This window comes from Salvia splendens, chromosome 9 (assembly GCF_004379255.2).
Source record: "Salvia splendens isolate huo1 chromosome 9, SspV2, whole genome shotgun sequence".
Lineage (NCBI taxonomy): Eukaryota > Viridiplantae > Streptophyta > Magnoliopsida > Lamiales > Lamiaceae > Salvia > Salvia splendens.
Window position 1 is genome coordinate 14,123,100 of NC_056040.1, and position 10,955 is coordinate 14,134,054.

Here is a 10,955-nt window from a genome sequence, read left to right on the forward strand (position 1 = left end):
TAAGAAAGTGAAACATGTTTAACTTAGGATAAAACGTAGATTAGTGCAAGGTTCTAGATTGTTCGAATTAAGAATATAAGCATTGTGTCTTGAAACATTTGAATTAATGAAAAATGCCGATTTGAGCTCTCTCTCTAAACATATCTCCGGTATGTGTGTCTGCATAGCTTCCGCAGGTTCTTTTCAGTTTCTTCTTTACGACATCGTTTTGGGAGGAGCAGCTGTTTTTGGACTCTCTGGAGTTGAAGAAGTGGGTGAAGGCGACGACGGAGGACACCGCACCTAACACTGCTGCGGCGGAAAACAGAACTATATCTCTCGAGTTCATCACCTCCTATCTCACTCAAACAATACGCAAAACTGTTTAGCCGCGAAAATTGAGTGGAAAAAAATTGCAGAAGAAAACTAGCGGGAAAAGATGTGCTAATGCAGAGCGATTAATTGGGCCCTCTGCTTTGTATTAAAGCCCAATCCAGTTTCAATTGGGCCCTCTTTTCTTTTTCTATGAAATATAGAAGAAAGGCTCAAAAGAGAATATAATGGGAGGCAAGTGAAAAGTAAAGGGGTGTGAAATGAGATCCACAGAAAATAATGTGTGGTAAAGTGATAATTATATATACAAATACAACTGAAAAATAAAATCCCAAAACCGGTCGTCCCCAATATCTGTGCAAGGATCACTACAGCTAACAGCACCTCTCGAGAGAGAAAACAATCCTCGGATTTCTACTTTCGGAAATCATGGCTGATTCATACTCTTTTGCACTAACCGCCGATTTGTAAATCTTCTTTTCAGTTTAATTCACCATTGTGTCTTTCATTGGTGAGCTCTCGCTATCAAATAATAACTTTTTTTCTTTTCTGATTTGTTCGTGTGTAATCTTGGGCAAGAGCTTAGTTGTGTGAAGATAATTTTTGGAAGTTCGGAGCTTCTAAGAAGAAATGTGCAAGTCATTTGTATTGTATTGCTTGTTATTATAATTTTGTTTTTTTTTAGCTTAGGCGGTTAAATTTCTCTTGCATTGGTTTTTAATTTGTCGATGTTGCTCGATTCTCAAAATTGGGGTTATTCTTGATTTTTCATCGTGTGAGTTTTGTTTGGTAATACTATTGAGAAAAAATTTGGTTGAAGTAGTTTGGATTGATGAATCCTGGTGCTGTAATGAATCCTGCTAGATATGGAAGAACATGAGCTGTTTACAGGAGACATTATACTAATTAAGGCACTTTCTTGATATTTTTTCTTCACCTTTTTGTAGGTTTCAGTTTGAATTTTTTTTTATTTGAAAATTTTAGAATGTATCTGTGGTACAGGGGAAAAAACAGAAAGATGCCATTTGCATTGTTGTTGCCAATATGCAATGCAAACCACTTAGTAAATGATCATGCTTCAGTATATAAGTTGGAGTACCATCCCTTTGAAGGAGAAGATTGGCCAATTTCTAATAGGGATGGCATGAGAAGTGTTGAATCTAAGGTTATTGAGATTGAACCCGGTGAATACTGCAATGTTGCATCGGATACTGTGATATTTTCTGAGCGGGAATGGTCGATAAAGCATGAAAACGGGGAGGGACTGAAAAAAGTAGGGTATGATGACGTTGGTGGTGCAAACTGAGACGATGTCTCAGATCCGTGAGGAACATAGAAGGTGGATATAGAGGGATGAGGAATGTGAGAATTAGTTCTAATAGTTATGCATTGAAGTGGTGATTGACAATGTTTGAGAGCAGTTGAAGCTTTTTTTCGGCTTAAAATTAGGCATTATAGGATCTTATTCAACAGGAACTTAGGAATATTACTTATTTATTGTTCTTAAAAAAATATAAGAGATCATTGTTCTTCATTATGCACAAAGATAGGATATTGTAGTCTGTTTTCATATTATCGTTTTCATTCTTTATGCTCACATACTGGCAGGATATCGAGAGAGATAATAGGAGGAGGCAAAAACCGGAGGCTATGAAAGAAGACACTGTGGATGAAGTTAGTGAGAATGAGATCAAGGCAGTGCATTTTGAGGAGTCAATGAAATATAGTCATAGAAGTTCTAGTGGTGCTTCTTTGCACAAAATAATTCAGCAGTCTTGTGGTTTTGGCTCTGAATTCCAGTTTGAAGGTACTACCTTTCTTTACTCCCATGCTTTGTTTCCTAGCCTTAGTTGTTTTTGTGTATGACATAGTATCACATATACTACCAAATCTCATGTAATATATATTAATTCCTTTTCATTATCTCCTCAAGCAAGTTACATACTTTTTCTTTTATTAAATTGTGAGTGTTTAACAGTTGATGCCATAACTGAGGACTAATCTCGTTGAATATGACTTACTCGAAAGGTTTAGTGAGTATTAGGATTAAATGCTTTGTAACTCCTTTAAAAGTTGACCAGCATTAGGAGAATATTACATGTCAATAAAATCAAATTTAGGTAAGATCACTAATATAATAATAGGAAATTAGGTTGACACAAAGGCCTTCTGTTCGAGTGGAAAATTCATAAACTAACCATAAATCTATATATCATTGATGCTAAATGCTGCTAAAAAATACTGCCCCTTACTTGTAAATGACCCTATTATTTATGTAGCTTTTGTTGCTATGCTTGTCCAGATTAGCTAATATTTTGTTGGTTCCCGACATAATATGACTTTCGACACTGGAGTTCTTGATCCAGATGAATCTCGACAAGACTATTTTTTCCAAAAATATCCCTAGAATGTTTTCAAAAATCCATTCAGACATCATGTGGCCATCCATCAACTCATGTAGGGGACCCTATAAGAGGATCTTGTCCTTGCCATCTAAGTTGGGTGTCTGTCAGATTAATCTTTTCTTCCTATCTCAAAAAATCAATTCCTCTTCCTTTGTTAGAATTTATTACTCCACAATACAAATATGTACGTGGGGGTCCATGCATTTTTTTTTGCGAAAGGATTAACTGCTGGTGCATTATGAGCTTTTGTTTGTGCATGTGATTCTCTTTGTGATATAAATTCGGCATGTAAATGTTGTTAAGTGCACGAGTTGAGTTCCTAGTAAGATCCCTACTGTGACAAACGAAAGGTCGAAATGGATGTTCAAGTCGGCAAATAAGTAGGGACTGGACCGTTTTATATGACCAACTGCCTATGTTTGGATATGAATCACGTGGTGTATAGCTTTCTTGATGTGGATTTGTACATGGAATTTATCTCAACTCTAATTGAGGGATAGTTCAGTGCATTCCATTAGTTAAGTCGGGGATGAAGTGTAATGACTAAAATACCCTTGGCACGAACATGTTGTCGTAAACTTGAGCCGACACTTCCAACTAGATTTTCCTGGCACCCCTTTCATGCAATAATGATGGAACCGTCTTTTCTCAAAATAAATTAATAGAGCTATATTGATCTTCCTAGCCCTGTTTGCATCTTCCTCACACCATATGTTATTTTCCACTAAGTCAACACTATCTCAAGCGTATGGGTTCGCTCAACTGAAATCAGAGGGCGGTCGAAGTATTAGACTAGTTTTGTTAAAGGGAAGCGATGAAGTTATAAATTGTGATTTACAAAGTGGTTAGGTTCAGTAGTTCAAGTAGCAAAAGAGGGTCCAAAATATTATCTTGATATCTCTGTGGAATTTCAGGCCAGAAAAATCTCATTTCTCAATTAGATGACAACTTGCTTTTTGAATTTTAATGCCTCGTGGTGACCCCATATGCCTTTATAGGTTGCTCTCGCTTATGCTTTTAGAGGTGTAAATTCAAGGCTTAGAGAATGAAATTACATATGTAAAATGGCAGATGATAAGACAGGTTTTGGTTGTCAATAAAGGATATGAGCATAGGCCAAACTGTCAATTTTTGCATCATCAACTTTGGTATGGTATGTTGTTTGCATCCATCTCACATGGTGGGGGTCCTTTTAGCTCATCCTTTCACATTTATGGGACAAAAAGTGTTGGAGTTGAGGTGGGGCTTTCGGGAGCCAGGGATACGGAAAATATTTATCTTGAGCGCTCGCGAGATTATTATTAATGTGACATTATTTAAATATTGAATATAAGTTTTGTTGTTTCGTAAGATAACGAAATTGTGTTAGATTGTGTGTTATCTTATCATGATTTTAATCATGCCCCTAACCACAACTCTATAATTTTTTTGAATAAATACAAAATCATGTACGAACAAAAACAAGGCATATGCCTGCCCAATCAAACATCCTTGTGCTTCTTTGATTGAAAATGACTTGTCCATAAAGCAACCTAACAAGGTTGCATCTTTCATTTTAATATATATATATGCAAGCATTATTGAACAATGATTCTTACTACATAGTAGTAACATTTAATGTCGCATGAAATTAAGGATTTAGTTTAGTTATAAGAAACTTGCTCATTTCCTTTTTAGATAATGTAACAATGATCTTGATGTTATAATCAAATAATGCCCCTACCTCTTTACATTGCCATCTAACTGCTGTCCTATTCCTAACAAAAATCTAAAAAATTAAAAGAAGTGGTTCCAACAAATCATTGATGCTCATTTGTTGTAGTTTGTGGAAGAGGAGTAAGCCAGGGAGCAATTAGATGATCCTTGGAGCAGCAGCAGCTGAGACGAGGTCACTGATGAGGACGAGTATGAGGTGGGGATCTCGGATCCTTTAGGCGACCTAGCTGTGGGCTTGTGAGCTTGGTCAGCTCCTGCCACGGGCTCGTGCTTGATCTCTTTCAAAAGGGCAACCACGTCTTTCATGGCCGGGCGGTCATCAGGCCGGTTGCTCGTGCAGAGAAGGGCGATTCCGACGGCTTGGAGCATCTCTTGGATTTGTGTGTCCGGGAGGCCTCGAAGAACTTGGTCTATTATGTCGACCGGGTCCTGTTTGCTCTTCAGGTGGTTGCGTACCCATTGGACAACGTGCTGGCCGTCCGGGAACGAAGGGTCGACTGGCTTCTTGCCAGTTATGATCTCTAGTAGGACGACGCCGTAGCTGTAGACATCGATCTTCTCCGTTATTTTCACCATGGAAGCATACTCTGCAAAGGCAAAAAAAGGAAACAAAAAGTTAAGAGAGATCCAAAAGTTTTCAAGAAAGTGGTGAAAGGGTAAAAGACAGGGTATGTGGAGACAAATATGTGGACAAAAAATCACATGATTTCACATGCATATTTCTGTTCCTATAAACATAACTACAAATCCCAAAAACTAGTAACATCACTCAACTATATACAATACTTTGTTTCTACCAAAGTAGTAGTGGAGCCATCAATTTATGTGTTATTCTAACAGAAAAACATCAAAATATGTAAGGGATTTGGGTATGGACAAGAAAAACATGTAAAAGAGAACATATGAATATTATTACCTGGAGCAAAGTAACCATATGATCCAGCAAGTTGGGGGTGTGCTGAAAATGAGCCAGCATTTTCACCATCCATAAACCTTGCTAGTCCAAAATCAGCCAAGCACGGCTCGTACCGATCCCCGAGTAGAATGTTATGCGTCTTGACGTCGCGGTGGAGGATTGGCGGTGCGCAGTCATGGTGCAGGTAAGCGAGGCCCTCAGCGACCCCCAACGCTATCTTGAACCGAGTGTCCCACTCAACCCGCTCCCCTTGTCTGTCGTGCAGTAATGCCCCTAATGTGCCGTTAGGAAGATAATCGTACAACAATAGCTTGGTCTTCCGGTTCGCGGCCCACCCAAGCAGCCTAACGATGTTCCGATGCCGGATGCGGGCTAGTGTCGCGATCTCTGACGAGAATGCAGAGGCCGAGCACTTCTCTGAAGACTGGAATCTCTTGACCGCGATGGTGGGCCCGCCCGAACTCAAAGCCCGGTAGACCACCCCGGTCCGGCCGTGGCCGAGCACGTTGACAGGTGTCAAGCACTTGGCCACGTCAGTGATTGACAAGTCAAGCTTCTGGTAGACAGTGACCTCCCATGGGGCTGCCAACTCCACATCATCCTCGTTGTCCACGTCGCCATTGCGGGACCCACGGGACCGGATATTGCCACCAAGGATCAAGTAGAGAGCGGTCAGCAGCAATATGCACGCTGTGCAGAGCAGCACCACCATGGCCACCCTCGCCCCCTTCCCGTGCCTGGTGGCACCACCCTTGTCGGCTGCGCATGCACTGCCAGTGACGCAGAGCTCCGGGTTTCCAGCGAGGACGCTGAGCGGGAGCTTGGAGAAGAACGGTGTGTCCGGGACGCGGCCGGAGAAGTTGTTGTGGGAGACATTGAGTGCAACGAGATTCTGAAGATCAGCAAGGTAGTGAAGGTCGCCGGAGAGCTGGTTGTGAGAGACATCCAACACCCCGAGCCGGTCCAATGACGTGAACTCCTTCGGTATCCCACCGGAGAGCCGGTTCCAACTCAGATTCAGCGCGATCTCAAGCGCTGGAATCTTCCCCAAACTCGCCGGAATCGTCCCCTCAAGCTCATTGCTGCTCAAATCCAGCAACTGCAGCTTCGAACACGATCCCAACTCGCTCGGAATCGACCCCAAAAACCGGTTCACCCCGAGAACCAGCTTCGTCAGTGAGATCAACGAGCCCAAGCTCGAACTCAACGTACCTCCGATCATATTATCCGAGACATCTAGAAACTGTAAAGCAACAAGATGATCCAAATTCTCCGGCAAACTCCCTGATATAGAATTCGAATGAAGATCAAGAAACGTGAGATTCCGGCATCCAGAAATCTCCGGCGGAATGATCCCCGACAGCCTATTCGATCCAAGATCGAAGAAATTCAAACTCTTCAGCTTCCCAATCTCCGGCGGCACATTTCCGGTCAGCTTATTATCATTGGCGCGGAACCGAATTAACGACGAACAGTTCCCGATCGCCGGTGGAATGGGACCGGAGAGATTGTTAGCCAGTAGCAAGAGCTTATTAAGATTCTGCAAATCGAATATTCCACTCGGAATCGGACCTGTCAACTCGTTCTGCGACAGGTCAACGGCTTCGAGGTTTTGACAGTTGGATAAAGACGGCGGAATGTTTCCCTGCAGACGATTCTGCCATAGAAACAGCAGGCTCAAATTCCGCAAATTGCCGAACTCCGCCGGAATGCTGCCGGATAATTGGTTGTTATCGAGCTCAATAAGATTCAGCGCGGTGCAGCTGCCGAGCTGGCTTGGAATCTTGCCGGAAATCTGGTTCACGCTGAGCTGCAGCTCCTGCAACAAGCTCAAATTCCCGAACGACTCCGGGATCTCGCCGGTTAGCGAATTCATCGAGGCGTCGATCACGAGCAATCTGCTGCAGTTTCCGAGCTCCGGAGGGATGGTTCCGACCAAACTGTTCTGCCATAGCAGGAGATTCTCCAGCTTCTGCAGCTTCCCCAATTGAACAGGAATCGATCCCGCTAGCGAGTTTTCGTATAAATAAATGTTGCGAAGCTCGGTGCAGTCGCCTAGCTCCGGCGGGATTTTCCCTGAGAGGAGGGTGGTGTAGATGGCCAGCGTTTGCAGCTTCTTCAACTGCCCCAGCGATGGCGGCAGGAATCCGGAAATGCTGGTCTCCGCCAATCCCAACAAGGCTAAATTCGAGCAGTTTCCGATCTCCTGAGGTAAAGCCCCACCGAGGTTCTTATTCCCGCCTGCTCTTATCACTGCCAGCTGCTTCATCCTCCCAATGCTCGCCGGAATTCCGCCGACGAGCTGGTTATCGAAGAGTGTCAGCTCCGTTAACGCGGCGAGGTTACCGATTTCAACCGGAATCGAACCCTCAAGCCTGTTGCTATTGAGATGGAGCTGCTCCAGCTTCTGCAGAGTGCAAATTGAATCAGGAATCTCCCCGGTTAATGAATTATCGCTCAAATCTAGCAACTTCAATTGCTGAAGCTCGCCAACTGTCGGCGGAATTGGGCCACTGAGATTAGTCCCGCACAGAACCAGTTCGTTCAAAGTCCTCAATGAGGTAAAATCAGATAATACATTCCCGAGGAGGTCAATATACTTCAAATTGATCGCCACAACCTCATTCTTAGAATTGCAGGAGATCCCAAACCACGAGCACGGGGTGGCGTGGTCAGGGCTCCAGCCGCTGAGCGCGTCGACGGAGGCGTTGAAGGTCCGCCGCCACGCGAGGAGGGCTTGGCCCTGAGGGTTAAGGCTGGAAACGGGGGAAAAGAATGCGAGGAGAAGGAGAAGCAGAGGCCATCGAAAAACAGGCATCACAGAAACATAAAAAGGATCTATGATACAAATTCCGATGGGTTTGAACCTAGGGAGAGGCGAATTTGGGAGGAAAACAAGATCATGTCGTTGTGGGCTATGAGTAATTTAGATATATAGCTGCATAAAATATTGTGACAGAATCTCGGGATCCAAGAAACAGCTAGGCCATTGTGTTTGTATGTAGATGTGTGTAGTGCAGTAGTGTATGTATAGGCAGAGAGAGAGATGGAGAGAGGAGATTTTTGTGGGATTTGTTAATGGAGGTGGAGGAGATGAGGTTTGCTTTGTTTAAGAAAATGAGAGGGGAAAGGTGGATGGAGATGGCACAAGGAGTGCTGACACTGCAAATTTCAAATTTATTTTAATTTCGAGAAATGAAGACTTTTTATTTACTTTTTGTACAACTGTTTTATGGGTGGGGTACTTTCTTACTTTCATCTCTTTTTTCTCTGGGGTTTATTTGCGCCCGAATTAATTTTGTTACGATCACATCGTCATATGATTCTTACCAAAGAATGTCAAGTAATTTAGAGGAAAAGAAATTAGGGGTATAGTTCGACTATAAAAGAAATAGACATAATAAAGTCTGTTTTATATTTTTTTCTATGTGCACCTCTGATTATACAATACCGTTTGTGGGATTGAAACACTAATTATTGGATTAATATGGTTAAGGGTTCATCAAATGATGATCTCATTTTTATTTGTAATGAGTGAGAGAATTAAATGTTTAAACTCTTTTGTTAAGGAGCCTGCAAAAAATTCTGTTACTTTATAAACACTAGTATCACACTCGTGCTATGCACGGTCCATTTTATTTTCTTCAAAATATGAAATATTGATTTGAAATAAATAATAATATTATTTTATGGGTTAAAATCATAAATTATTATAAATGTATACAATAATACATTTGATAAAAGTAGTAAATTTTATTGGTGTATAAACATGACTTATTCTTTAGAAATCTATTTTATAAAAAATTAATATTAAATAATTTAATGATTCTAAATTCTAGCTGTGACATTTTATTTTATTTTTGTCTAAAATAATATTTATTTGTATAATTTTATTAAATAATATTTATTTACACTAAAAATACCTTTTAACTTATCATTTAATGTTTTACTTTTATTATATTGACTATGCAAAATGTCTATTTTTCATTATTGTCACAAAATTTAAGAGTCTTCCATACATTAATTATTGCATAAAATGGTTCCAATGCCATTCAAAATCAAAACAAAAATAATCATGATATAATTTTAAAATTGTTCTAACATCACCAAATTATTTCTCACTGACTTTAACCTTAAAATGGTCTTAGATGTACAACGTTTTTGCAAGTTTGGGTACATAATACTTTTAGTAGGTCCACAAAATATCTGTTGTATCCGAAAAGAAGATTAAAATATGTGGTGGGTTTACAATGATATTATGGAATCATTCTAGTATATTGTTTGTAGTAAAATTATGAGAATTTACTAAATGAATATTTTATTTAAATAAACTGCAACATGGAAACAATTTATTTTTCCAATAGTATAGCACATATTCACAATTAAACATTTTTGCAAGTAAATTAAATTGAAGTCACACACATAATTCTAGACAAATTCTTCAAAAAAATTTCCACTTTTACTTTTCCTAATTATCAAAAAGTTAAAACTTTTTCACTTTCTCAATTTTGATAAAAGAAAATAATAAATTGTGTAAAGATGAGCATGTTTTAGGGATGTCCCAATCCTCTTAAGAATTGTTCGAAATATATAGATAAAAAATTTTAACTATATACTGGCGATATTGGAATGAAAATTACAACGAAAATAATAAAAAATCAAACTATAAATTGAGTTGAGAGAAAACTTCTTTCCACAAGACAAATTATGTTGTGCTGGGCACCGACAAAGTTGATGGAGCTCCGAGAATCAAGCAATACAGTGATCCTAAAATACACAACAAAATGTAAAGAGTTTGAGATATGAGGGAGAATGCTTTTATTAGTGTGTAATCCATGTACAACTTGATGCTTTTATAGGCACAAAATAAGAATATAGAAAGACATGAAATTAAAACACCATAAACAATAAATTAAGGTAATGAGTGTTATAAGAAGTGAAAAGCCAAAGGGCTCCCCATGATCACATTCCGATACTCATGCCATTTGATAGAGTGTGAATACAATAGGAGTAAAATTGAAATGGAGGAATATGGATTGTTAATGAGCTTACTATTTAGGGTATTAGTTACTGGTATTTTAGTTTTAAACATTTATGTAAATGAGTTATAATTATTTGACCTTTCAAATAATAAAAATAAATTTAATTGATATATAAATTTTTAATTAAAATAACATTATTTTAAATTTTTCAAAACTCCCATTTTATATATGGAGTTATAATTATTTGACCTTTCAAATAATAAAAATAATTTTAATTGATAGATAATTTTTAATCTAAAAACTCTTCACTTTATTGCATTAATTAATAGAAACACAAATTATGAAGCGGATCATTAATGAATTTAATTTTTCTAGTGACAACCTATTGAGTCTTAAGAAAATATTTTAGCAACTGAACCACATTTGGTTTCAAACTTTTCTTTAATTTAATTAAGTATGTTGTATTAACCTTCATTTAATTTAATTAATCTTTCTAATTGTATATTGTTGAAACTAAAAAGTAGAATCCCAAGTTGGAATTTCTTTGATCTATAATCTTCTTTATTATACACTTCCTAGTCGAGCTTCATTTCATTGCAATATAGTGACCCTATACACTAAAAA

At 39.1% G+C, this 10,955-nt stretch overlaps 1 protein-coding gene and 1 long non-coding RNA gene across 3 annotated transcripts; one reads left to right on the top strand and one right to left on the bottom strand.

The window, feature by feature from the left end:
• The first annotated feature begins 649 nt into the window (after positions 1–649).
• Positions 650–4,671, top strand: LOC121748209. Of its 2 annotated transcripts, XR_006039409.1 has the most exons (3): positions 650–823; positions 1,921–2,119; positions 4,540–4,671. It is a non-coding gene; the product is annotated as an uncharacterized LOC121748209 (long non-coding RNA). The 2 variants fall into 2 exon arrangements; XR_006039408.1 differs by lacking the exon at positions 4,540–4,671 and having other exon boundaries at positions 1,921–2,273.
• On the bottom strand, positions 4,360–8,517 carry LOC121748207 (leucine-rich repeat receptor-like serine/threonine-protein kinase RGI4). The gene is made up of 2 exons (XM_042142436.1): positions 5,350–8,517; positions 4,360–5,020 (listed from the first exon to the last, which is right to left on the bottom strand). The coding sequence occupies exons 1-2, from the start codon at positions 8,165–8,167 to the stop codon at positions 4,527–4,529; spliced, it is 3,312 nt and encodes a 1,103-aa protein (XP_041998370.1). The 5' UTR covers positions 8,168–8,517; the 3' UTR covers positions 4,360–4,526.
• Between the last annotated feature and the right edge of the window lie 2,438 nt (positions 8,518–10,955).